Source organism: Drosophila serrata, unplaced genomic scaffold (assembly GCF_035046125.1).
Source record: "Drosophila serrata isolate PLE 108 unplaced genomic scaffold, ASM3504612v1 contig_334, whole genome shotgun sequence".
Taxonomy (NCBI): Eukaryota; Metazoa; Arthropoda; class Insecta; order Diptera; family Drosophilidae; genus Drosophila; species Drosophila serrata.
In genome coordinates this window covers 1,240,026-1,267,096 of record NW_028257232.1, presented here as the reverse complement: position 1 = coordinate 1,267,096, position 27,071 = coordinate 1,240,026, and the positions used below count along the sequence as shown (strand labels likewise).

The 27,071-nt window shown below is 38.8% G+C and overlaps 5 protein-coding genes across 7 annotated transcripts in view; 2 read left to right on the top strand and 3 right to left on the bottom strand.

Annotated features, from left to right (window-relative positions):
* Nucleotides 1-27,071, top strand: part of Hs3st-A (Heparan sulfate 3-O sulfotransferase-A) — a 44,910-nt gene that overhangs the window by 6,835 nt on the left and 11,004 nt on the right. Inside the window, 1 exon segment of the mRNA XM_020945574.2 lies at nucleotides 9,331-9,362. The gene's annotated coding sequence lies outside the window, so the exon portion shown is untranslated.
* List (Lithium-inducible SLC6 transporter) lies at nucleotides 4,681-7,998 on the bottom strand. 2 transcript variants are annotated; one of them, XM_020945575.2, is made up of 7 exons: nucleotides 6,507-7,998; nucleotides 6,070-6,444; nucleotides 5,731-5,920; nucleotides 5,390-5,675; nucleotides 5,153-5,329; nucleotides 4,975-5,075; nucleotides 4,681-4,915 (listed from the first exon to the last, which is right to left on the bottom strand). In XM_020945575.2, the coding sequence occupies exons 1-7, from the start codon at nucleotides 7,001-7,003 to the stop codon at nucleotides 4,844-4,846; spliced, it is 1,698 nt and encodes a 565-aa protein (XP_020801234.2). In that variant the 5' UTR covers nucleotides 7,004-7,998; the 3' UTR covers nucleotides 4,681-4,843. The 2 variants fall into 2 exon arrangements, 1 of the variants encoding a protein (XP_020801234.2); XR_015272809.1 differs by lacking the exons at nucleotides 4,681-4,915; nucleotides 4,975-5,075 and having other exon boundaries at nucleotides 5,390-5,635.
* On the top strand, nucleotides 16,272-18,976 carry LOC110178445 (putative salivary secreted peptide). Its single transcript, XM_020945579.2, has 2 exons — nucleotides 16,272-18,678; nucleotides 18,747-18,976. Exons 1-2 carry the CDS (start codon nucleotides 18,490-18,492, stop codon nucleotides 18,915-18,917), a joined length of 360 nt encoding a protein of 119 aa, XP_020801238.1. The 5' UTR covers nucleotides 16,272-18,489; the 3' UTR covers nucleotides 18,918-18,976.
* Nucleotides 24,327-25,562, bottom strand: LOC110178444 (very long chain fatty acid elongase F). 2 transcript variants are annotated; one of them, XM_020945578.2, is made up of 3 exons: nucleotides 25,455-25,562; nucleotides 25,207-25,391; nucleotides 24,327-25,152 (listed from the first exon to the last, which is right to left on the bottom strand). In XM_020945578.2, exons 1-3 carry the CDS (start codon nucleotides 25,489-25,491, stop codon nucleotides 24,562-24,564), a joined length of 813 nt encoding a protein of 270 aa, XP_020801237.2. In that variant the 5' UTR covers nucleotides 25,492-25,562; the 3' UTR covers nucleotides 24,327-24,561. The 2 variants fall into 2 exon arrangements, with proteins under 2 accessions (XP_020801237.2, XP_086693906.1); XM_086837780.1 differs by having other exon boundaries at nucleotides 25,207-25,411; nucleotides 25,459-25,531.
* On the bottom strand, nucleotides 25,609-26,633 carry LOC110178467 (very long chain fatty acid elongase F). Its single transcript, XM_020945607.2, has 3 exons — nucleotides 26,568-26,633; nucleotides 26,320-26,504; nucleotides 25,609-26,260 (listed from the first exon to the last, which is right to left on the bottom strand). The coding sequence occupies exons 1-3, from the start codon at nucleotides 26,608-26,610 to the stop codon at nucleotides 25,700-25,702; spliced, it is 789 nt and encodes a 262-aa protein (XP_020801266.2). The 5' UTR covers nucleotides 26,611-26,633; the 3' UTR covers nucleotides 25,609-25,699.

Sequence of the window (27,071 nt, the reverse complement as noted above, 5' to 3'; positions counted from 1 at the left end):
CAAATAAAAGGGAAATACGGGGCGTGGCCAGGAAAGGGGGGTTTGTCTGTTGGCCACTAGTTACCTTTTGTCCCCGTTAATGTTTATTCCTTTGGCGCATCTTGGCCAGGAACACGGTGAGAAAATCGTAGGGGGAAAATATTAGAAAAAATATATCACGAACATGGAAAGGAAATTATAGAAGATTTTTATTAATCAAGTAGCTGCTTAAATAGATTCTTGAATTTAATATACAATACTTAAAGAAAAGTGCCTCTAATGTATATATTTTAGATTAATTATGCATACAGACTCTTTTTAATTGAATCTTCATAATTATGATGGTAACATTTTCTTATTTTCTTTAATAAAAAATCACCTTACCTTTATTTTCCATTTAAATAAACATCATTTAAATTTGTGTAGAAAAATGGTAAAAAACTGAAACATTTTATTATTCCAGCTGCTCGCTTTCCCTTTTGTTTATTTGGCAAATGTTTATTAATAAACATTGCATAGAAAAAACAATTGAAAACGGTTGTTCTATTTTTTAGGAAATGTATTCCACGACTTCTCTGCCTTTATTTTTTCCACGTGTTGAGTGTGCTTTTTTTTTGTCGGGTTATTTTATTTGGTTCCTGTTCCTGTTCCTTTTCCTGTCTGGGCTCCCCGTGGCGTAGACGTCACCATCATTTTGTTTGCGTATTTAGATTTTAATTTGCGATAGAAACTTCTTAATAGGATTTCACTGTCTCGCTGCTTTCACTTTTCGTTTTTGGCCAGAATTTTCCGTCACACACACACACATTAGCAGGGACATGGAAAATATTGTTTCGACATTCGCATTATGTTGTTAGCTGAATGGAACTCCTAATGAAACTCGAATTTTGGCAACAAACATTTTTCGTGGGCATTTAAGTGGACGCGGACCATCGAGGAAATGGACTTGGGAGTGGCGATACTCTTAGAGCTTTTAGTCCACGCTCCTTGTGGTTTTCTTAATTGTTTGACTTGACTTTCCCCAGCGACTTTCCCTTACCTTGGCCCCTCATTCTGTGGGTTTTCTTTTCTGCTGACGCCCTTGTGGCTATGGCTGTTGCTCCTTGTACAGTGTTTATCCCGGCAGCCAGGTTTATCTGTCTTCGTTATCATCATTTTCCGCCCGGCTTTTCTTTATACATCTTTCCCTCATCTGTTGGATGCGTGGGCAGCTGCTGAATTATGTAATAAGCGTAATTGGCTCTCCTCCTGAAACACACAAGTGGGCGGCGGCAGATCATTTCAGTTTTAATTTATCGTGACTTTGATAAGCGGCAAATGCTCGTAAATGACATAAATTACCAAAGACAATGCCTCAAGATGAATCAGTAATTTCCGCTGCCGCTGCCACTGCCACTGCCATAAATAAATAAATTTATGCTGTCTAGACATAGGGAAAGGGAAGGGAATGGAAATATCGATTCGATTCATTAGGTAATTGCCCCATAAGGGGTTAGTGGGATAGAGAAAAAGACATCAAACCCCAATTGAAATGAAATGAAATCAATGAAACAAAAAGAAAAACCTAACCAACCATTTTCAGTCCCTTTTTTGTCTCTCTTTGCCGAACTTGAACCCATGTTGAACACAATTAAATTTCACTTAAGTGACGGGGCCTCAAAGGGGTGGGTGGGTTCTACATATATAGATCGTATATATATAAGTATAGAGCTGATATCGAGAGTGCCTTGGAGTGGCCTGGGAATGTGCACAACTTGTGGCTCACATTAAGTATACGACATGTTGGACCGGGACATAATACTGCGACAGATACTACGGCCAAACACGATAAACGTTTTAAGTCATCGAATCAAGTTGTTGCCGTGGCTGAAAGGCAAGAAAAATGCAAAAAACTATTGCTGTTATAAATTCGCTTAGTTGGCGCTGACAGGCAGACATGCAAGAGCCAGAACCAGAGCACACTGAAGCGGATTTTCCAGCCATACATGTATGTATCTATAGAGATGTGTGTGTGAGTTTCCAGTTCATATTTATAATCAGGAATGGGGAGCATGGAGCATGGAGGATGCTGGATGCTGGCAGCTGCTGCTTCCGTCACTCAAGTGTGCAGAAGTATCTGTGTGTGCCGGATTCGGAAAATAGCTTTCAGGTGGAGGAGAGTAGAGCAACTCCAGCTGATGATCATCATAATAATGATGGTCGTCGTAATGAGAATGCTGTCGTGGCTGATGAGGATTTGCAGCTAGCCACTCCACCACTCGAGGGAGATTCGCAAAGTCCGGCTGGAGTCAGTCAACTGAGTGGGAACTTGGCTCATAATATGACGTTAGTAGTGGTTAGCTAAGGGTACCTTGAGTCTTCTTTTATTAGCTTTATTTTTGTGTGTTTGTGGTTTCAAAATTTAAATAGCACATATTTCCCAACTATTTGCTTTATTAGTGGTTTCTTAAGTAAAATAATACTAAATTAATAAATAACTAAATGTTAAAAAACAACTATTATATAAACTACCTCATGGATCCCTAATACCATTTTGAAGCATTAAAGCATTAAAGCATTGTGAAGGAGTCATTTCCGACCCCATAAATCATATATATTCTTGATCAGCATCAAACGCCATATCGATGTAGGCATCTTAGGAGAAAATTTTTTTTTTTATTTTTTTGAACCATTTTTTTACATCTTTAAAATATTGAAAAATTGCTAAAATTTTGAAATTTTAAAAATTGAAAATGTAGTATGCAGATTTATTAACCCGGTAAAAATAAATATAGGGCAGGTTTCCGAATTGAAATTAATGCATTTTTGGCTAAGCTATGATATTTGAAAAACTGCGCTTTTCACAAAAAAATGATCATATAAAAATATTGATCTATAGATCCTAATATGGGACATAACTTACGCATTCCTGGTGATAATTGTTGAAGGAATCATTTCCGACCCCATAAATCATATATATTCTTGATCAGTATCAAAATCCGAATCGATTAAGCTATGTTTGAAAGAAAACAAAAATTTTAGATTTTTTGAATTTTTTTTCATTGTTAAAACTGTCAAAAGTTGGCAAAAAAATATACTTTTTTTTACATTTTAAATGAAGTATGCAGATTTGTTAACCTAACGAAAACTAGCATGGGACCGCTTTCCGAACTAAAATTAAATAATTTTTGGCTAAGATATGAGTTTTTAAAAAGTGAGTTTCTGGACAAATAACATATGTTCATAGAAAAGTAAATATATTTAAAAATATAAATCTCTTTTCAAAAACATTAAGGGGTACTCTGGTAAATGTTTGCTTTTGTGTTTGCTGAAGAAGTGTGGCATCCGTTTCAGTAATATGCGTTGAAAAGGAGTAGATCGGGCTAGATTTGGTCATTACGAATAATGGGCGTGTGTGAGAGTGAGTGGCCCACTTCCGGTTCCTCCTCCTCCGCCCCCTCTTTACCACTGGCATTTTCCTTCCTATTTCGCCGAAAAGTATGTCAAGATTTACGCGCATCGTTAAAGCAATGAACAACGATGGAGGAGGCACGAATGGAAAGAAAGAAAGTTGTTTGCCGTGCGGCATACGTGTGTGTGTGGGTGTGCGGGTGTGTGTGTGGGTGTGCGGGTGTGTGTGTGGGTGTATGTGGATGGGCGGCTGGGTACAAGTGGGCGTGGCACACGCAAGTTTGTTTCAAGCGGGAATCTCCCAGCTCTTCAGCACTAACGACACGTCAGTCAAAGTCAACACACACTTCAATTTCAGCTGCTGCGGGGGATGAACCCAAAAAATTTAACACTGTCACTTTTTTTTGTGTGTGACACAACACACACACACACACGACGGTGAAAAAAAGATAAAATACAAAGTATAGTAAATAAATGCGCTGTCATATGGGTAAAGCATTGCAACAGACAAGCGAAAAGCGAAAAGTGACGAGGATGCCGCTTGTTTCCCCTTTTTCCCCATATATTTTATATACAAATGTATATTTTGTTGTATTTTTTTTCATATTTACTTTTCAACTTTGTCACATGCCACAGACATTCTGATTTGTGACTCGTTGTCGTCCTTCTCGTCCTTCCGAAATGAATGTGTCGAACAGCAAGCTAACCAAATGTTTTATTTACAAGGTCCTACTGCGCTCTAGTCTCCACTTTTCGCTGCCTGAGCTGCACTTGGTCCCTTTTGAAGGGGTATATTGAAATTTTTGGTGACCTTTGCAGATCCTTACTCGGAAAATAAGTTCATACCTATAATAATAAACAAAGAAGAAGCAAGTTTCTAATCCTAACATGTTGGGTTTTATAAGCAGAACCTTTGCATATCTCCCATTTACCTATTCCTGAACCCTAAATGGGCTGAAAAACTAACTTCTTCCCCTTGTTTGATAATTATTCTAATCATATTAATTAATTCCAAAGAAGGTTCTGGTTATCTTAGCAACTGCTTAGAGTATTCAAAGTTTTGTAGTTGAGCTCCGCCTTCTTGTTTTCATTTAGTATTTGCGCATTTCCGCATTGCTGACATGTCTGACATGCCAAGCAGATACAAACACACACATCCTGGCAAACAACAAAACACACACACTTACCCGACTAAGGAGTGCAACACTGCCACGCCCATCTGTGGGATCTCTGGGATCCTGGGGTAATTAAAAGCGCCTGCAGCGGCTTCCTTTCCGTTCCTTGCCCCCAAAAAAGAACTCCTTCAGGCAGTTCGTAGCTTTTTCGAGTTTTAATACATATTTCCACATTATATGCTGCTACTCCTATACTGCTGCCCATATCAAATAATAATGCCCCAGACAACAACTTCTACTCTTCTACCACTTTGGGGCCATTACGTATACGCAGGGTTAGCCGGGGATTAGCTAATTTTCTAGATGCTGACTTCCAGCTGAACGTTGGCCGGTCCCCAAGTGTCCGATGGCTTGCTGGCGGCACGTACTCTCTGGCAAAATGGGGAAGCATTTACAGGATAAAAGGAGTAAAAATAGCAGGGAGACTCACCTGCCAGAAGGTTCCTTGTTGGCCACGCTGTTTATAGACGGCGTACAAAGCCCAGCCGGGCAGTTGTATTAGCCCAAAGGCGGTCAGAAAGCAGCCAAAAACTGTCCGAAAAAAGGGGAAATATATAGCAGCAGTTTTAATAAATGCCAAGGACAACTAAGCAACTTTGTTGCCTTACCGTGAGCTAAGGTGGGATAGGCCACGCCCTTGTACGTCAGAGCGGACATGTCCAGCAGCATGTAGATGAGCACGGCGGCCATTAGGCCCGGAGTAATGAAGCGCCAGCAGATCCGCCAATACCAGCCCGTCTCGATGCCCATCATAAACTTGATGTCGGAGCAAAAGCGATTAACTCCTATGAAATGCCACACAAAAAAATCAAATTAAATCTAAAAAACTCTTCCCTCCTACTCACCATATATCCAAGCAACTGCTATAAGCTCGCCAATGGCCAGTATTAAGGCTGTAAAGGACACGCCATAAAAGTCCACCAGATTCAGGATAAACTGACCGCCCGGGGTCATGTAGACAATGCTCACGCCAAAGCCCAGGACAGCCAGCCCGCTGGCCAGCATCCAGATGGGCGGCGAACGCGACGACCCCAAGTGATCCCGGATAACCCGCAGGATGCAGGATCCCATGCCAACGGTGCTGCCGATGCCTAGGACAAAGAGCATGAGGAAGAAAAGGACAGCGAACATCTTTAGGTAGTTTTGCTTTAGGGCGCCAAGGCGCTAGCCGTTCGCGATACCTTACCTGTGGCACATACTCGAACTTGGCAATGGCCTCCGGATACGAGATGAAGGCCAACCCGGCGCCGCCCTTCACCACGCTGCCAATATCCGAGACTCCGGTCTCGCGGGCCAGATTACCCAGAATTCCGAATGTGATGCAACCGGCAATGATGGACGAGCAGGAGTCCATGGTGGTGATTATCACAATGTCGCTGGAGGATATAAAAGGGGAGGGGAGTTTTTTTTAGCATACGGAAAATGATTTCTCAAGGGGAAAGTGATATTCCCATCTTTGTGTTATTTATAAATTTTAAAGGGAGTTTCTTTCTATATTGTACCATGAAAACTATATGAAACTTACTTGTACACATTCCTATTGAAGTTATTGTAGCTGGCATAGGTGATCAAGGTGCCAAAGCAGATGGCTAAGGAGAAAAAGACCTGAGTCACGGCAGCATACCAGACCAATGGGTTCAATAGCTCCCGCCACTGTGGCTTAAAGAAGTATATAATGCCATCCATAGCTCCAGGCAGGGTCACAGCTCTCAGGAGGAGGATCACAAGCACCACATATGGAAACACGCCCAGGAAGTAGGCTGCCTTGCCACTGCTCTTGATGCCACGAATCAGGACTCCACCGATTATAAGCCAGGCCACAGCCAAGCAGGCCACCAACTGCCAGTTGGGGAGACCTAAACCATTGTCAATATTGGGCAGTTCATGGAGGATTTCTCTTCTAATTGTATATAGAGATGGTTAAAGATTAAATACTTATAGAAAATTCTACTAAAAACTCACTCAAAGTACAGCTGTGCTGGTGACATCTTCCCTGTGGCATTCTGGACACTGCCATCATGGCAATCACTGCCCCAGCTCTCCCAGCAGCGACTCCAAGGCAGTTCGGCGCCAAAGGAGGCCAAAAGGAACCTCAAAGTCAGAGCCATAATGCTCGAATAGTACGTAATGGAGGCAGCTGTGGCCAGAACCTGGCCCACAGCCACGCCCTTGAGTAGGGGAGCCAAATCAAAGGCCTTGACTACACCGCGTCCGGTGAACTGGCCGAGAGAGATCTCCAGGTAGTAGACAGGACGACCAATTACCAGAAGGGCAATCAGGTAGGGAATCACAAAGGTGCCGCCGCCATTCTGGAAGGCAATGTACGGAAACCGCCAGATATTGCCCAGGCCCACGGATAACGAGATGCAGGAGAAGAGAAACTCTAGGCCATTGCCCCACTGCTCTGCTGGCTTTTCCGACTCGCGACTGGAAATCTCTAGCTTCGTTGCCTTTCCCATTTACACGTTCCCAGAATATACACCGAGCACTTGGAGGTCTCGCGTTTAACTAACCGCAGTCGCTGACTTGGAAAACTTGGAGTGTTGTCAGCTTCTCGGGTATTCAATGTCAGCGACACACGCCGCGAAATTCTCTGCGGTTGATTATCTAGTTCGGGGCAGTCTGGGGCTGTAATCTCGTCAGAAATAGCTTACGGAACGCATCATGGAATTATTCTTAATTGGCACTAATAAAAGGTGCTAAGTGGGATGCACAGAAGCAGATTTTGGAATGAAAAACACAGGCACTTTTGTATGTTGATCCATTAGAGAGATCGTGCGGATGGTGAATAAATTGATAAAAGGGTGGAGGTTCATTTCGAATGTAAATTAAGTTAAATTGTGAAATTTCAATGACCTTAAAACGAACTGCGACGAATAGTAAAATAAGGAAGACAAATGATTAAATCTAGAAAGCTTGTATCAAATTATAAAGATTTCAGTTGATCTGAGAGCTTCCTCAGCCTTTCCTCTTCCTCTTTTATACAATTAAATAAAAACAAATAATTTATGAAAGCCCGGCCGTAATTTTTGCTTGGTAAATAAAGTTTTTGCGTCAGGCCTCTTAGATTTATGGCTCAAGAAATATATATATTTCGAAAAGCCATCAAAGAGGATCTATGAAATTTCTCACAAACATTTTCCAGTTAGTTGGCAAGAGTTTTAACTTTTATACATTTTCAAGACTATCTTTCCTGTTACCCGTCTGTCTTTCGTCCTGTCTGTTTGTCGGAAAGTTTTTAATAATTTTCAAGAGTTTTCTAATTAACATCCCTACCAGGCAGGCAGGCAGACTGCAACTGAAGTTGGCCAAAAGAAAGCAGAGCCAAGAAAAAAGATAGTTAGGAGGAAGAATGATGGCCCAAAAGGCATTGGGAGATAGTTGGTTAAATGCCACTGAATGCCAGTTGAGTGTGCCATTACGGTGACAATTTTAAATGGGTTTTTAACAACTTTCCCAGATTTATGGCAATTAAAAGCCTTTGATAATTCTGATTGCCGTTGGGTGCTTTCCCCCTCTGTGGTGAGTTCGAGGGGGTTTTCCCTGGCAATACCATTTCGATAATTGACTCTAATGCAACTAAATGCCCTTTAGCATAAGCGCTTTGAGTTTTCAAAGGGTCTTCACTTACAGAAAGTTTAAAAGATATTTAGGGGTAAATAAATAATATGATATTTTTGTGAATTTAAAAACCGTTTATCAATGTTCTCACATTTACAAGAACTTTAAAATTGTGCAATTTATTCGAGTGTTATGTGACTCCTCGCACTTGTTTTTGTGTGTGTTTTAATACCACAAATTATCGCACATAAATAGCCATTATATATGAGTGTGTGTGGTCTTTGCTCCTGGTGTTTTGGGTTAATTAAAGTGCAGTGCATTAGCTTGTAAAGCGAAAAGTGCAAAAAGGAAAACGCTGGGGCGGAAAAAGCGAGGTCAGCGCGGGGATGTGTAACTAACTTTAATTGCAGCTGTAAAATGTTGTTACTTGGGCACGCAGATTTCGCAAAAGAGTGCCAACAACAGCCACAATGGCGGCGAAATGAGGCAAATAAAATTGGGGGAAAAACGTTTTCGATGGCTCAGGCCAACAACGCACAGCGCACACATATGAGGCTTAAGGATGTGTGGGGATCGATAAAGGGGGAGGTGGTTAAGGAAAGACGGTGGAAAACTCGAAGCTCGTTTGCAGGCCCATTAACAAGCAAAAAATGAGCGCTGCAATTAGTTTTCCTTTTCTTGTTAAAGCCAAAAACCAAGAAGAGAGTGAGGAACACTCGTTGTTTCTTTTTTCCATGGAATAAAGTTTACTTTTTAAATTGATTTCAATGGACTTTGTAACAACTTCCGTTTCCGCCTATACACACACACACTCACATACATCCCGCAATACTATTTAAGTTTCGCAATTTTCCATCCAATCAATTTTCGCCCTCTTCCCGCCTCTAAAAATGTCACAGCCTGTCAAATGCCAGCTTTTCCTCTGCTCTGCTTTTCACCACTACTTTTTACGTACAATTTCATTGAGTTTACATTTAATTTGAAATTAATTTTTAATCAACTTCAATTGAATTAAAATGCGTTGACTGCGACAGCTCGCCAAAGCAAAAAACCAAAAAGATGAAAACAGACAGAAACAAAACGAAATGAAATGAAATGAAATGAAACTTTTACCTTGAAATGTGCACCTAGCCCTGTAAATAAATTAGCCTCATTTATTATTGAATCGAAAATGCGTTAATATTAATTATAAATTACGTTCCCATTCATTCCATTTTCGTTGCAGGTGTGCGACGCCCAAGAGGAAATTAACTTTGGGTGAGTAGAGAAACTACAGAAAATTACGTATACGTATTACGTATACGTACGTAGAGGTGGTTTGGGCCATGTGTTAGCTGGCTTACGAGTCCACGTATACGTGTTGCCGTCTAAATGGGTTTTTGCTGTTCCACTTGGAAAAGAAAAGACCTTCACAGAGCAAAAAATAAAATTATTTTAATTGTGCTTTATTTCATTGCGAATGAAAATGGAGCGTAAAATATTGTTAAACAAGAAAGCAAGCTAACTTCTACGCGCCAAAATTTGTAAGCCATTGCAGATTGAAATTCGATCAGTAGGAATTAATGCAATATATATAATATATATTTGCATTTTCCTCTGTTTTTAAAGATCGTTTGTACGCCAGCTATATGATATAGTAGTCAGATTTTCAAAAAATTTTAATCAAAGTTCTAGATTAATATATAATGGCTACATATCAAATTTGATAAAAATCTGTTCAAAACTGGAAAAGTTATTGCAGTATTTCTTAAAATTTTCCGATCGTTCCTATGGCAGCTATATGTATATATATATATATATATATAGTCCACCGATTCGCCATGCTCCGACTTATATAGTAGTAAAATTATATACACGAATAACTCCATAGTTTCATTAATTGCTCTTAAATTTGTTCCAAAACATATCTCGCACATCTGTGCATATGATTCCCAACTGGTTCAAACATCCCCGGAACGAAGTGACTGCTGCCGGCCCAGTATCAGATATGTGTTGTGTTACAAAAGTTGCAAGTCATTGTTTATTATTGTTGAAAGTTAGTAACTGAACATTCATACTTACTGGTCATAGATACTTACTAGTCATAGATACTTACTGATCAGATTTACTTACTGGTTGTAGATACTTAATGTATATTGTTACTTGATGCTCAAAGTTAATTACGGATCATAGTTAATTACTGATCATAGTTCTAGAAATCGTCCGATTGTTCCTATGGCAGCTATATATATGTGTATATATAGTCCACCGATTCGCCATGCTCCGATTTATATAATAATAAAATTATATAGAAGAATAACTCCATCGATTCATTCAAATAGCTTGATTTAAATTTGTTCCAAACAAATCTCTCTCTGTGCATATGATTCCCAATTGGTTCAAACATCCCCGGAACGAAGTGCCTCCTACCAGCCACGTCTCAGAAATGTGTTGTGTTACAAAAGTTGCAAGTCATTGTTTATTAGTGTTCAAAGTTAGTAGCTGATTATACATACTTACTGGTCATAGATGCTTACTGGTCATAGTTACTTATTGGTTATGGATGCTTAGTGCTCATTGATACTTATTGTTGAAAGTTACTTACTGATCATAGTTACTTACTGGCCATAGATACTTAGTGCTCAGAGTTATTTACTGATCATAGTTAATTACTGATGATAATTACTTACTGTTGAAAGATACCTACTGATCCTCTACATTTAACAACCGTTTCTTTGGAAGTTATATTATATATTTCAATGATAAACCAACAAAATTTATCTATATTAACTTGGTAGCGCTTTTCTCTCGGTGCGTAACTTATTTTTAAAGGGTTTATGGGACCACAGCAATCACTTCTGCAGCTTTCGCTGCTACAACAGCAGCTACCCTCGTTATTTGTTTCGCTTGGCGCGTGCCTCAATTATGAGACCAAGTTAACATCCACTTGAATGCATCGCGAAATAGCAATAGCAATGGCAACATAGTTGCCCCGGCCAAATGTCAAGGGAGCAGCAGCAAGGGGGGCACAACCAGGTGGAAGCCAGGTGGAAACTCCGGCCAAGTGTTTAACCCAGTTCACAGTTTGGCGCAGCTCACAGCTCCCGATCCTGATGCAGCTTTAGTGGCCGCCTTTGTTGCCATTGTTGGCGATTGTTTGCCGCTTGTTTGCTGCTCTTGCACTTGCCGCACGTAATTGTTGCAGTGCTTGTTATTTTCCCGTTGCTGCTGCTGCTGCTGTTGCCTCGAAAAGTTATTAAAATGAAAAAGGCAAAAGCAAATCGATTATGCCGGATGCAGTGCAGCAGCAGGAACAGGAGCAGGAGCAGCACCAGCCATTGGAACTCTCTCTCACAATTGCTCCAACTTTTTTGCCACACACAAAACTTTTATTTCACCAACAAAAAAAAGGGAAGAGAAAAAATAAGGAAAGAAAGAAAGAAAGTTGAAAGGCTAGGAGTGGAGGAACAAACTTTAAATTGACATCGAATGGCAAAACCGAAAGCTGCTGTGGCATGCTTAACAAACAGTGCCAATACCTAACAAAAGTGAAAAGTTGTCGAAAGTTTTCTTTTGCCGAAAAATGATAAGCCGACACCGCTCTTCATCCCCCCTGCACATTATCCCTAAAAGTCACGCACGCTTTTCGATTTTAAAGGAACTAAAGTCGAAGGTTTTCTTTGGACTAGAAGATGGTCACAAAAAAGCGATTTTTTTTAGTGATATCAAATAGTTATCTATATTTACTAAGACTTATAAATGTATATATATTGTTATTTGTTTATATAAATTATTAGTACTTATTTATGTTTATCATTTCAATACTATACATATCTTTTCAAATAATATGTTTAAAACAAATGTAAACTGGCATTTAATTTTCTTTTAAATTCGATACTTATATCGATATATATCGTTGTTGCATACTGGAATTTAATTTTCTTTAAATTTCGATACTTTTATCGATGTATATCGCTGTTATCCTCTCTATGCAACAACATCTCTATCTCCTTTGGACCGTACCACAGGGCGTATGCGTAACCGCTCTTTATATGCAAGGCCAGCAGCAATGTCTATGGCTTTGTGTGTAATGCGAGTTTAACAACTGAATTGTTGACTGACATTTAAATTTGCCAACACAATTTGCATTTCTTTCTCTCAACATTCGGCCCCTCCGCTCGCCCTGTCCTGTCACTCGACTGGCGCTTTGTGTGTGTGTGGAATTTATGCAAATAATAAGCATTTCCTTTTGGGTGTCTCCATTACTTGCTTTCCACGTCTAATTTTCGCCTAACTTCGTGGGGGGGTGCCACCCCTGGAAAACCTTCAAGTCCCCATGTTCGTGTTTGGGTTGGCAAACAAATTTCAATTGCAAGTTTGGCGGCATTATTCCTTTGCCTTTTGCCTTTTGCTTTCCCTTAGACTTTGATGTAATTTAATGTGGCATTTGGCTTGCACTTTGGCTTTGGTATTTGGCCACATGTACTCGTTGTAGACCTCCTGCTGCTGCTGCAATTAAATATGAAAAGTAATTTTTATTGTATGCCAAAAAATAGAAGAAGAAGGGAAAAGAAAAACTGGCACTGCCAGTGGAAATCCATTCGTTTTGGACTTATCTGCATTTCGCTGTTGACAGGCCAAAGAAAATCCCGGCGAACTGCCAACACGACCAAATGCAATTTGCATGCCAAGAAATAATTTTATAGCTCTTTGAATCTTGCACTTGCCTGACTCGGACACGTTTTTCTTTTTCTTTTTTGTATTTTGTGCTTAAGAAGTGGCTAAGCAGGTAGAGAAAATTGGAAAGCTTAAGACGGAAAAAATTGAGGAAAACTTTCTGATAATTCTTTGTTTAATTACAAATTTATTTAAGTCAAAATATCCCAAATTTAAATCTACTTATTTTCCCCCAGTGTCTTAATGCTATCCCATTGCATTTATTGAAAAATGTCTTTGGCAGCTGCTGGAGAACGTACTTGAATTGAACTTGACAGCTCTTTCTGGGGGGGGTGGGAAAAATATCAGGGATTTCCTTGTGAAATGCTCCGCCCCTTCAACAAGTGTCGCTTTAATATTGAGCCAAAAAGCACATTTTCTGCAGCGTAATTGGGAGTGAAAATCTTTTTTGGCCTGGCCCAAGCGGCGTATGCGCAATCTCATTGTCAGCAGAAATAGTTTGGCTTAAGCTGAATATTTACGGTCATTGCCTTGATAATAATTATTTGAGCCAACTTTTCGAGAGGAGCGGAGAGGAGTGGAGGGGAGGGGACTCTTGATGCCTCTTGTGGCTTTGACAGCCGACAACTGACACTTGAGGCGCCCCGTTAACGTCGCTTACCATATTTACGCTTTAAACGTTATTTATTTGCCAGGCTTCTGGCAGGATCCTTCCAGGAGGAGGACATTCACAGGACCCCCAAACAAGCCTGTCAGGGCTGGCGCCACTCAACTTTGATATTGTCAAAATGTAGCACGCCCAAAGTGTTAACCAGTGGCTGTGTGGCATGCCGCAGACAATCTGCCTTGGCTTTCCCACTAAGCCAAATGGGTTATGGGTGCGAGTGAGTGGCGGGGGCCGATTTTCCCGGGCTTTAGTTAAGACCAAAAATGCCACACTAAGTGGCTTTTTATCAAATGTCCTTAGTCTCCTTATGCCACTATATATATGTATACACATTTATTTGTTCGCTTGGCTTTAGTGTCATCTACGTGCCAAGGGGGCGTGGTCAGTGAAGGCACTTAGCCGTTTGGTTGGGGCCTAAAATAACAATGATTAAATGTAATTTTAGGAAGTTCACCTCCCCCTGCTGCTACCCTGTATTTTTTCCACCCACTCCAAGCCCCCCAAGGGGGAAAGCTCTCAAGTCTAATTACAATTGGGTTTGTTTTCCCCCGACTCAGCTGGGGGCTGGAGGAGTACACCATAGTTGCGTAGGAGTTGGCCAATTTTGGGGTCCCTTGATGGTGCCAGTGCCAAGCGTGAAAAGTGCCGCGAGAAGTTCACCAACAACATGTTCCCCAAAAGAAAAAAACAGGAAAAACAGGAAAAACATCACGCGGAATGGAGTTGTTTGGGAGTTTGTCCAACGCGTCGCCTGCCATGTTTGCTCTCTGTCTCAACTTGTCACGAACAAAAGCGCGTCCAGGACCTCATCCTAAAAGTGTCCAACACTTGCAGAAAATTCTCAATTTAATTAAATTTGCAGTTTTATGGTGGAATTTTAAACGAAAAGTTAAGGTTTGTTAGGGGTTAGTGTGGGAATTTCTTGTATAGAGCGAGTAAAATGGATGGTGTTCAGCAAGGAGGTAAAAATTTGAACATAAAACAAATAATTAACTTAGACAGTTCTAGTTCAAATGATACTAGATTAAAAAACTATTTGTTCTGTAATAAAACTTATTATTATGTTCCACTATTAATTGAAGACATTTCCTTAAATCTTTTCGAAATAATAAGGCTTATCTCTGCAATTTGTCCTGTGCATTAGTGTCGCTGCTGTGACCTCTGATGTTGCTGCCGTGCATTGTCAACAGCAACAGCAACAACAGGAGCGATAACAGAAACGCCAGGAGCAGGCAAGGACTGGGGCAGGATCAGAAGCAGGAGCTGGGGCAGGAGCAGCACTTGATTCGATGCACAAACAAGGCTCGTCTCTCCTCTCCCTCCGTCTCTCTCTTTGTCGAGCGTAATTACACGCCATGTCTGTTCCATTCAGACGCCATTTTCCCTACCGTCCGCTCCCCAGCATTTTCCATTTCCCTTCCATTTCCATATATATATATACACCCCTGCCATCAGTTTCCGCGCTCGCCCTGTTTGATGTGTGTGTGCGTGTTTTATTTCGAGTGCCATTTGTTTTAATTAAAATTATTTAAAGCGTTTTCAGCTTCAAGTGCCAGTGCTTCGACAGAGAGTCAGCAAATTTAAGTTTAGGCCTGAAACCAGATATTAGACACTTTCGGCCAGGCCACAGGACTTTGGTGAGGTTTTTCCTTTTTTGAGAAATTGTTGCTTTGAGAGTAATACGAGAAAGGATTATCCAATTAATCCAATTAGTCGCTGGCCCAAGGGAATGTAAAATAATTGCCAAACCAACAAGACATTAATAAAAAAAAATATATATATATCTAAAGTGGAGTGTCAGCAGCACAAAAGGGACATACATGCAGTAAATTAAAGTTTTTAAATTAAATTAAAATTGGTTAACTTTTTTCTGCCATTGACACTTTTTTTCTCACGCTTTTATTTACGTTTTTCATGAATTAATTTGAATTAGATGAACGAAAAAGCGTTTAAAGTTGGTTTTTAGTGGCAAAATGGAAGCTGATTATATTTTTTCTTTAATAAAAGCAGCTTTTTTTTAATTTTTTTATTAAATTTTATATTTATTATAAAGCAGCTGCTCTTTATTACACAAATAAAAACATTTTATGGCCGAATCCTGAATAAAAAAATATAGTTGAAACCTTTTGAAAGGAAGTAATATTTATATTTCATGAACTAAAAACTTTATAGGACTTCTGGGAGAGCCAGCAACTTTTTTTTATGATAGCAAACATGCCGTGTACGTTTCATACATTTATCCGATTTAAATAGAAACGATTTCGTGCTCAAATAGAAGACAACACGATATTTATTGCCCTTTACTGTGTGTGTGTGTGTGTGCTTATGCGACTCCTTTTTTTGCATCCTGCAGGGCAGCAGGACTTTATTGTCCACCTAAATTTTGTTTTGCTGATTTGTTTGCCGACGAATCGCTTTTTATTTGTATTTTTTTTTTGCGGTAAATAAAATCATAGTACCTCCACGCTTATACCTAATGTACAATTGAGGACAGAAAATGAAGGCATCATTTGGGAAAATTGTAAAGTATACATCAGAAAAAGAATTTTTTTATAAAAGAGATTAAATATATATATAAATATTTTTTTTATGACAATTATTATTACATTTTTACATAAATTTAAAATTGTTAATATGTTATCTTTATACATTTTTTTTTAATTTTCTCCCGTAAGACACACACTGCGTATACTTAATTTTAGGGTTTTCACGTTAAGTATACGCCATGTATGCCAGCTAGTTGATCAGCTGTGTGGAAAAATAACCTAACAAGATTGCTTCAACTGCTTTGAATTTGAAACTTAAATAAATACCCAGACCTATACATCTTTTTAACATGATAGTATATACAATAAATTTTTAAAGCACATTTGATTACGATTTTTATACCCTGGCAGCCTATTATAATATGTAACGCTGTGAAGGAATCGTTTCCGACCCTATAAATCATATATATTCTTGATCAGCATCAACTGACGAATCATTCTAGCCATTAAAAAAAAGAACATACGTTTTTACCATTTTTTTTTTTAAATTTTACAAGGGGTTAAAACTGCCAAAAATTTATCCAAAATTTTAATTTTTTTACATTTTAATTTGAGTATGCAGATTTATTAACCTGGTCACAACTAGTATAGAACCGCTTTCCAAATAGAAATTAATGCATTTTTCGTCATGTTATGAGATTTTAAAAACTACGATTCTTACAAAAAATTATCATTTAAATTTATATTGATTTATTTTCCAATAAGATAGCGTTCTTGGTGATAATTCGTGAATGAGTCATTTCCGACCCTATAAATCATATATATTTTTGATCAGCATCAAAATCCGAATCGATTAAGCTATGTTTGTTAAAATTGTCAAAAATTTATTAAAAATTTTAATTTTTTTACATTTTAAACAAAGTATGCAGAGTTATTAGAATAATAAAAACTAACATAGGGTTGCTTTCCGAATTAAAATTAACGCGTTTTTGGCTGAGTTACGCGTTTTTTAAACTTTGATATGTTGAAAAAATTGTCTTACAAAAATATCGATATTTTGCAGTTAAGTTATCAAATTTTAAATAATTATAAACGATATTTTATTTAAATTTTTGAATCTATTATGACTGCTATTATTCTTTCTACCGCTGCTGTGCTGGCAATACAATATCAAACGCAGCTATAAGAGACACTTAACAACGGTTCCTCGGCCATTTTGTTTGTGTTACTGCCATTTGGTCTTTTTGCTTTCGTTGTTGTTGATGTTGTTGAGTTTGTTGTTGCTGTTTGTGCACATAAATGAGAAAAACCAACGTGGCAACCATAAAACACACACACACACACACACAGGAATACGCACAGAGACACATTCTCATGTTTGCACAATAAAATTTCAACAATATACGCGACAGCAGCAGCAGCAGGGTCTTTGTACTTGAGTAAATTGGATCTGTGCAGCCGCCCATGGATGTAAGGGCGGAGGGGGATGTTAAAATTAAATAAATATTTGCCTTAAAGCTCCCTCCTCCCGCCCACACAGCGGTATTTAAAGCAGGCAGAAACCGCAGAAACGGAAACCCGAAACAAAAGTCTTCAGTCTCGAGTCCTGAGTCCCACGACTTTCCAAGTGTTTCTTCCCAAAAATCGTTGCGAAAGTATTTCCACTTGGAAACTCGCTTTCCCCCAAAGGGTTCACTTTTTTACACCCCCGCGTACACTCGGCTTTATTGTCCAGATTCTGGGGGTCTTTTTTACGACAACAGCTGTCCGTTTACAATGAGAACTATTATACTCTTACACTGTGTGTGGCTTAATTGCTTTATATATATATTTTTATAGCAATAAAAACAGTCATAATTAAAGCTGAAACAAGAAAACCTTCTAAATAATGACTAGGATTATTTGACGTTAATTATTATGGTAATAAATATTTAATAAACAGAATATTGGCAGTTCATATAACAATTAATTTAATTATTAAGTCATAATTCGCTGCTTTTTATTGGGTCAATAAAAATATGGGATTGCTGTGATAGAGCTTAGAGAAAACTATAAAGTAAATCAATTTTTATTGTTAATTACTTGTATATATGATTTAATTCGTTTTCTTTAGTTATAATCCCCTCATATTTGCCACAAAAATCTGATTAATGAAAGGTTTCCATTTGCTATGAAATATTAATGAAATTTAATAAGGTATTTAAGTTTTGTTTTATTCCATTAAACGCAAGTACTCGCTATTTTTGTTTCATTTCGGTTTATGTTTTTTCCATTATTTGTTTTGTGACTCCGCACACACATTGGCGATAAATGATTCATAAACAATTTTTAAAATGACAAAACGAACTACAGTTAATGAATGCACACACATATGGTTTTTTGTAATTTAAACAATTTATGAAATGAACCTCAACTCAATGAAACTCTTTGCAAAACTGGATAATGCCTTAAATAATAAATCTTTTCATTCGAGGGGGATTTCACAGCGACAGCTGTTGTTACACAAAGGACTGTCTGTAACCTGATTTCCCCTATAAAAGCTTCGGGTTTAGTGCGAATTAAGTCATTTTTAAAAATGAAAATTTGTGTTATATTTGTGGTTATATCGCTGGCTGCCCTCTCCGAGGCCTCCGGACGTGGCCGAAGTCACAGTGTGACTTGGGGAGCCAGGACCTTCAGGGACATGCATTTGCGAAGGGAGATTGTCACGGAAAAGTCCAAGTTCCTGCGAGTCGTGACTCGGGATTGGACTTTCAGGCAACAGGTTTGGTTTCCCTTTAAATTATTTACTTCTCTGTAATTAATTTTTACTTGTCTGCTTTATTTTTAAAGAAATTCAAGCGCACCATCACCCAAATTGTGATCACGGACCAGGTTAGGGATGGAAATGGTGGCTATGCCTATTTAACGGCCGGCGGACCCCAAAGTTCCTACGCCAAAATCCATTTTAAGAGTCAACGCAACCAGGGATTCAGCTTCATTGTTGACATTTACGGCATTTAATATCTATGGTATTGTTCTGCTTTTAATTATAATTCCCCTGGATACACTATGCCTCCTTACAGATAGTTTGTTTTCATTTCATGGAGAGAACACATATTTGCATACTGAATATATATCCGCAAGCGTACTTATACTGCGTACACACACTGTACACACAGAGTGTGTATTTTATGGGGGAAACCATTTACACAGGCCAAATGAACTGCAACTAATTTGCAGTTGGCGTGTAATATTTATTTAGGGCTTCTGATTGATCGAAGCGTGCGAATTCATACATTTTGGTGGCTTTACCAATGGTGCGAATGGGTATTTTAAGTTTAATGGTAGACATAATAGTAAAACAGGGGAAAACTCGATGAAAAATGAGTAGAAAATGGCTTTAAAATATACATTAACTGGGAAAGTAAAGCTTTTATAATGTTTTGTGTTTTTTAATTTACCTCTAACAAGAACGGTACGTTGTAGTTTATATACCCTTGCAGATTGAAATTCGACCAATAAGAATTAATGCAATACAAATAATATATAATAATATATATTTTTCATTCACAGTTTAGCATTTTTCTCTATTTTTAACGATCGTTTGTAAGGCAGCTATTTGATATAGTAATCCGATTTTCATCAAATTTTACACAAAATTCTATATTAATATATTATAGCTATATACCAAATTTGATGAAATTTGATGAGAACTAAAAAAGTTATGATTTTTTTTTATTAAAGTTTTCCGATCGTTCCTATAGCAGCTACATATATATATGTATATATACATAGTCCACCGTTTCGCCATGCTCTGACTTATATACTAGTAAAATTATATAGAAGAATAAATCCATAGTTTCATTGAAATAGCTTGCGCTTAAATTTGTTCCAAAACAAATCTCTCTCGGTGCATATGATTCAAAATTGGTTTTAACATCCCCGGAACGAAGTGACTGCTGCCGGCCCAGTATCACAAAAGTGTTGTGTTACAAAAGTTGCATGTCATTGTTTATTTGTGTTCAAAGTTAGTAACTGATTATACATACTCACTGGTTATAGATACTTACTGATCATAGTTACTCACTGGTTATAGATACTTATTGATCACAGTTACTTACTGGTCATAGATACTCACTGTTCAGAGCTACTTAATGTTTATTGATACTTACAGATCATAGTTGATTACTGATTGTAGATCTACAAATCGTCCGATTGTTCCTATGGCAGCTATATATATGTATATATATAGTCCACCGATTCGCCATGCTCCGATTTATATAATAGTAAAATTATATAGAAGAATAAATCCATAGTGTCATTGAAATAGCATGCTCTTAAATTTGTTCCAAAACAAATCTCTCTCTGTGCATATGATTCCCAATTGGTTCTAACATCCCCGGAACGAAGTGACTGCTGCCAGCCAAGTCTTAGGAAAGTGTTGTGTTACAAAAGTTGCAAGTCATTGTTTATAAGTGTTCAAAGTTAGTAACTGATTATACATACTCACTGGTTATAGATACTTACTGATCATAGTTTCTCACTGGTTATAGATACTTATTGATCACAGTTACTTACTGGTCATAGATACTTACTGTTCAGAGTTACTTCTGTGTCAGCTTTTTGATATATATAACATATATATAATTTATATGGTCGGATATAATTCCTTCACTGCGTTAAACACTTCTGACTGAAATTAAAATGCCTTTCGAGGGTATATAAACTACCTCAAAGTTGCAATATTTGATGCAATTTTTTTTTTGTGGCTTAAAACTGCGTCTGCAAGGAGTTAACTTTGAAGGTTATATGGCCAAAGTAAGTGATGAGTTCTGTGGGAGGCAATATTCCACCGACACCACCAACAACTCGTAATTACCCGAGCCATTTCGACTAACGAGGCAAGTGCAATTTTCGGTTGGGCAAATGGGGAAAATATAGCCCGCAAAAGGCTGTGAAACCCTTGGCAGGCGTAGGCCCTTTGCCTTTGCCATTTAGCCAAATGTCAGGCACTTAGCCTTAGCCAACAGGCAGAGCCCCAAGCCCAGAAGGACCCCATCCGTACAACCCCCTAAAAAGCCATCCCCAACCATTACCTCGTGCGAAAGTCAAACAAATCCAATCAATGTTACGCCGCCGATACATATGTATGTATTCCTGCATATATGCAAATTAGCTGGGGTTATAAAATGTAATGTATTGGATGCATATATATATATCTATATGTGAATGAATATATGTGAATCCCTTGGCTATGGAAAATCGTCCATTGATGCGTGGAGGAGTATGTGTGTGGGGATGTGGAGATGTGCGGATACCATCAATCGCAACGAATTAAAATTTTATTATGCCATATTCCCCAAACGAGCAGAAGAGAACGAAGAAGGTTGCCTCCTTTTATGGCTTGCCAATGTAAATGGTTTTGTCTCACCAGAAACTTGAAACCCAAAACCCAAGGAATCCGAGGAATCAGGGCTTAAATGGTAAATGTGGGTTAACAGGTCCTACCTCTCTCTCTCTCTCTTTCTCTCTCTCTCTATATCCATCTCGTTTTGGCCAAAAAGGTGCAACGAGTTGCATTTGTGGCATTTCTGATTGACGGGCATTTTGCATACAAGAAAGCGTTTGCCATAATACGCAGCACCCTTAGGTGACCTCAAACGCCAGTCAATGCCAGAGCAGAGCATAGAGCAACCCCAGCAACCGAGTAATATATACCAGCATACCACCACCCTCTGACCACCCACTGAGGTGAGGCAGGTGAGTCAGATGAGGCAGGTGAGTCAGGTGAGCAGCAATGTTGGAAGAAGGGAGAGATACATTCGTACACCGGGGGGAATATCATATGTTTGGGAGATAAGAAAAAGGGAAATGAAACTATGGAAAAACTTGTTTACAAGTTGGAATTTAAATTGTAAAGCATGTAAGCATTTGTTTTAAATTTTATGGTCTTCAACTTCGGTTAATCCCAACTCAAGTTAGGATAAAAATTAAGGCTTGGCTTGACTTTAAACTGTGGTAAAAGTGTTCTTTAAATAAAATTTTCAGCAGAAATCATTTAAGTTTCCATGATACTCCAAGGTAACCCATAAATTACCTACACTTTTCTCTCTGTGCAGAGCAAAACCGAGAGCCATACATTATGCAGGTTGTTTGTTATCGTTCGATAAAGTGTAAATTATGGGAAAGTTCCCAGGCAGCAGGCAGCTAGCCAGGTCAGGTCCCTCAGGAATGTGACTATTTTCCTTTAGTTTCCACTCCCCCTTTATGTTTTCGTCCTTTTTGCCACTCACCTGCACCTGCTCCTGCACCTGCTCCTGGAACTACAACTGCTGCTCCTGCCATATAATTTGAGATATCTTTAATGTGTGTCTGGTGTGCTCAGTGCTCAGTGCTCAGTGGTCTTGAAGTTTGCATTGTTAATCGAACAAATTGCATTTGCATACTCGCATTTGTGTAATTTATGCCGCCGGAGCGGAGCGAGCGTTCTTTTAATTGTCAGAAACAGTCGGAGACTCGACATAGGTGAAATCGTGTGGAAATATCTCAGGGTCTTATGCAGATTTCCGTTTAACTTTTCCCGAAATCAAAGGCAAAGGCAAAGGCAAAGTGTTGACCCCACCGCCCTTTCCTTGGCTCCCTTCTCAAAGTGCTACAAAAGAGGTGTCTCTTGTCTCTCGTTCATTTCTCAGCCAATTTTGTGCATTTTTTCGTCCCCTTTGCAGCTGTTTTTTTTTTCCAAAGTCCTTGTTGCCATTTTGTTGTCCTTTTGTCCTGCGTGAAAAGAAAAGTGTAGAATAAAGTGTGAAGGAAGCAGCAGCTGGCGAACGGATTTCTGGTCTCTGAGACTTTTGTTTTTCAATTGCCATTTGCCATATTTGCGGCAATTGTTTTCGTTTTTTCTAGCAGTAAATACAATTGCAGCAAGTGAGTATTATATTGCAAGAGGTATTGTATAAGCACTGCGAGAAAATGTGATATTGAGGGAAAGAAGAAGAAAAGAAAGGAAAGTTTTCTGTTTGAGAAACTCATTTCCAAGTCAGTTTAGAGTGTGAAAACTAATCATTTTTGATATTAATTATATTTTTGTAGAGGAAATATTGTTAAAATATAACCCTTTCCATCTAAAAATACTAAAAATGTTAAAGAAACTCCTCTTAACTCCCAACAAAGTTTGTATTCTTGTATTCTCTCTGTAGTTACAGTGAATTTCCGGCTTAGGTTTTTGCCTTGTGCAACAGGACTTTAGCTACGGTTATAACGCCTGCGGATTGTTCTATCAGCTGGCAAGGACTCTTGGTGAACAAAATAGAAAAAATACAAAATAAAAGGACGATGCTAAAGGAGCTTGTTATGTGTAGTCGCAGCTTGCACACACGCACATGAGTAGCTTTCCCTTCTGACGTCCTTTCTCCGGCATTTCTTATGCTCATCCAGCGACGCTTTTCCAGCGCGCTAACAAACGAGTTGCAAAACGAAAAAGAAACAGAGACAGAGACAACGGGGAGGAAAACCAAGGCAAAGAAAAGCGTAGAAGAAAAGCAAAGGATTGCGGGGTGCAGTTGATTGCCCGGAGTTGTTTTTCCGGCGTGCAGTTTCCACACTGCCGATGCTTAAATGGCTCCGGCTTTTTGCCATCCAATCGCATCTTTGTGTGATGTCCTGTGTTCCAAGGATATTTCGAGCCGAGGATTAACGAAAGATAGAGAGAAAAAGATTGTATCTCTTTGGGAGTATATCAAATTAGGGAAAAGGTGTTGAGGTGTTCTTTGAGTAGATTTTATAGGATTTTCTACCAAAAACTTAAGGTGTATTCTCTCCCCTATTTTATAAACTTTTTTCCATTATATTATCACCATTGATTTTTTAGAGCAACACTTATTTCTATAAAATGTCTTCTTTCGCCAGGCGCTGTTTACTTAATGCCATCGGAATTTCACATTGTAAGCTTACAGAGACAGTTCACAGTTTTTTGCCTCATCCATATGGATGGACTAGAAATCGGTTCTCTTATAATGCTTTCTTGTATTTCTTATATCTTTACGGTATAAACTATAAACCAATTCTTACGTTTTCGGTCTTATGTTGAATGCATTTTGTAGTCTCTGGAAATTTTTGTTAAAAACCTTAATGATCCCATTATCCAATTCTTGTTATGCGATTTATTTAATTGTATAATATTATACATTGTTAGAGAAAACTTATTATTCATTAATGCTAAATCTAAATAAGCGTGTTTTCTTATATTAACAGGGATATATATATATACTTTTTTGAAGTATTTTTTTAAGGTAGAAATAAAACAACTTTCTTTGAAATATTTATATTATGCAGATACTTAGTTGAATACCTTTATACCTTTGTTGTTAAAAATATAATAATATAATACTGTATAAAAGTCAACAAAGTTTGTTAAGAAATGTCATGAAATTTTTCAATTTTGTTAATTTTATTTGTAACCCAAAATAAGGAACATTACAATTGATTTAAAGAGTTGCATTAAAAACTTCTTAGGACCAAAACACTATGTGTTAATTATCATTAGTTCAAAGTGACCTATAAGAAGTCACTTTCAGAACCAGACGTCATAGCGATTATTCTAGCAGAACTCATTGGATATGTAAATGCATATATATATACATATATCCGGGGCTCTATTGTGGACCTACGACTGCTTCACCTCAGACTTTCGATTATTTATAGGAGACTTGGCCGGACGCAAGTAGGTGTGGAAATAGAATGTTGCAAAGAGATAGATAAAGATGACGCTCTGCAGCATCGTCACGTAGATGAGGCCAACGGGGACGCCACAGTTGGGTGAGAAAAATAGCACATAGATCCCGTATCCCAGGATCAGGGTGAATTGGAACAACTGCGCCAAGGTGATGTACTTCTTCCACCAGATGTTACCCTTGATGGAGGGATACTGCGATGAGAGGAAGTAGTAGAAGTACATCATCACGTGCACCATGGTGTTGAGCAGCGCAAGGATGTTGAGGTGACCCCCAGTGCCGTAGGTCCTGGTCAGGGCAAAGCCCGCGAAGACCACCAGGACGTGGTGGTATATGTGCAGGAAGGTGACCTGCTTGTAGCTCTTCCGCAGGATAAAGAATACCGTGTCCATCAGGTCGATCACCTTGTTGATTAAATAGGCTGCATGGAAGACCCGCTCCACCTGCTTGTGCTCATGGCCCTGCGGAAAGGTCTCCAGGCAGCGCAGATTGCAGATTTGTTTGTAGAACAGATAGTAGACGATCTAAGATGGGAAAAATATTGTTAAAACCACATCTAAATGGCTCCGTAGACTCACTCCGCCAAAGTAGAGGCCATTGTAGGCGATTTGGAATAGGTTGTAGACCATCAGCACTCGCCTCAGGTCGTAGGGCTTGCGGTGTTCCATGAAGATCCTGCCCAGCTTCAGCACAAACACCAGATAGAGCGCCAATATGGTGAGAATGGGCCATGGTGAACCGGCCAGCACAATGGGATTGGGATCTGGGGAGTGGTTAGAGTCTCTATATGTCAGTCAGTATAATGTATTTGTGGCAGGGGTCGCACCTGCCTGTGGAAGAACACTCTGGAAAAACGCTTCCATCGTTCTGATTGTTGCTTGTGGTCTGAGGAGCGCTTAGCGACTGTTTTTAAGCTCCCTCCAAGACATTCCAGCCAGCTTTATTAACCTAATTAAATCAAATAATGTATTATTCAAGTTTTTGAACTACAGTCCCACATTTATTTGCCACACACAGATAGAGAGCGAGAGAGAGAGTCACTCGATTTAATTTCGACTCAATTGCTAATGCTCAGTTCGTTTTTCTGCTCTTGACTCTAATATAGGTTTGATAGTAAAAGTTCCCAAACATCGCGATCATGGAGATGGCAACGGCGATCTCAGCGAAGTGCATTATCCCGGGGATGGAGCAACTCTTGTTCAGACTCCAAACGAGCGATGCATGCAATAAACAGATCACAAACTGCACAATCTGCATCGTGGTGATGGATTTCTTCAGCCAGAGCTTATCCCTAACACTCGGGTACAGGGCAGCGGCAAAGTAGTAACTATACATGACCACATGCACCAAGGAGTTGATGTACCCCATCAGGGCGTAGGGCCCGCTGCTTCCATATAAATAGTATGTCGTCGGAACAGCTATGACCATCAGGGCATGATGGTACACATGGAGCACGGTGACCTGGTTGTAGCTCTTCCTCAGGACAAAGAACACGGTATCGCACAGGTCTAGCACTTTGTTCAAGAAGTAGACATATGTCAACACCCGATCGACATACTTAATCGGATCATCCAGGGATATCTCCATGCACCGAATGTCAAAGTAATTTTTCACAACCAAATAGTAGCAACCCTAAGTGAAGTTAAAGGGGTTTTTTACTCTGATCTGTATCTATAATATATATACATTACCAGTGCAAATAGTATCGCATTCATTGTGATCTGAACAATGTTATATTTCAACATGGCACTTTTGACATTAAAGGGCTTGCGGCACTCCATAAAGTCTGGTCCGATTTTGAAAACGACCAGCAAATAAATTAGAATAATGATTACTGCTGGTAAAGGTGAACTTAACAGAGGCAAATATACGGGATCTGTGGAAAAAATGCAAAATTAATTACTACAATTATCTGAAGAGCAAACAGCCTTCACTTTACCTTTCGGACCCCTCCGAAGGACCTCCAAAAGAGTCGATATCATGGTGGCGCAAATGTGTAAATCCCCACTGTGGAAATTGTGAGACACATTCACCTCTTTATATACCAAACCATATACTTCATTAATATGTGACTACACTCACACAATTGTTTACCTAAAATCGATTCAGAAATTCAACATTAAAAAATAATCCAAAGGTTATTATAGTTTACTGAAAATAATATAAAAATTAACCTTACAAAATTGTAGTTATGGTTAGTTGCCTTTAAATTTATGGACACTTTTCCTTAATTATTTTGATTAGTGTACTTCAAAAACATAGATTCCACTATTTGGTCTATTTTCAATGCTACATTAAGCTTCGTTTCCCAAGCCTTGTGCCCTGAGTTCTATCGATTTGAATTTCCATTAGGAATATTTAAATTTCCACTTTTCCGGTGTTTTATTTAATCCCTTGTTTAAAAGTTAAGTGGATTTTATTTTATGCTAAAAGTGTTGGAGTT

Excerpts from the sequence above, each read along its gene's own strand:
- LOC110178444 (XM_020945578.2), bottom strand. The coding sequence starts at position 25,491 with ATGGAAGCGTTTTTCCAGAGTGTTCTTCCACAGGCAG. Across the intron at positions 25,392-25,454 it reads GAGTGTTCTTCCACAGGCAG|ATCCCAATCCCATTGTGCTG; the intron begins GTGCGACCCCTG and ends ACCACTCCCCAG. Across the intron at positions 25,153-25,206 it reads ATGGCCTCTACTTTGGCGGA|ATCGTCTACTATCTGTTCTA; the intron begins GTGAGTCTACGG and ends TTCCCATCTTAG.
- LOC110178445 (XM_020945579.2), top strand. The coding sequence starts at position 18,490 with ATGAAAATTTGTGTTATATTTGTGGTTATATCGCTGGCTGCCCTCTCC. Across the intron at positions 18,679-18,746 it reads ATTGGACTTTCAGGCAACAG|AAATTCAAGCGCACCATCAC; the intron begins GTTTGGTTTCCC and ends TTATTTTTAAAG.
- LOC110178467 (XM_020945607.2), bottom strand. The coding sequence starts at position 26,610 with ATGATATCGACTCTTTTGGAGGTCCTTCGGAGGGGTCCGAAAG. Across the intron at positions 26,505-26,567 it reads CCTTCGGAGGGGTCCGAAAG|ATCCCGTATATTTGCCTCTG; the intron begins GTAAAGTGAAGG and ends TTTTTTCCACAG. Across the intron at positions 26,261-26,319 it reads ATGCGATACTATTTGCACTG|GGTTGCTACTATTTGGTTGT; the intron begins GTAATGTATATA and ends AACTTCACTTAG.
- List (XM_020945575.2), bottom strand. The coding sequence starts at position 7,003 with ATGGGAAAGGCAACGAAGCTAGAGATTTCCAGTCGCGAGTCGGAAAAG. Across the intron at positions 5,921-6,069 it reads TTCAATAGGAATGTGTACAA|CGACATTGTGATAATCACCA; the intron begins GTAAGTTTCATA and ends TATATCCTCCAG. Across the intron at positions 4,916-4,974 it reads AACAAGGAACCTTCTGGCAG|AGAGTACGTGCCGCCAGCAA; the intron begins GTGAGTCTCCCT and ends CCATTTTGCCAG.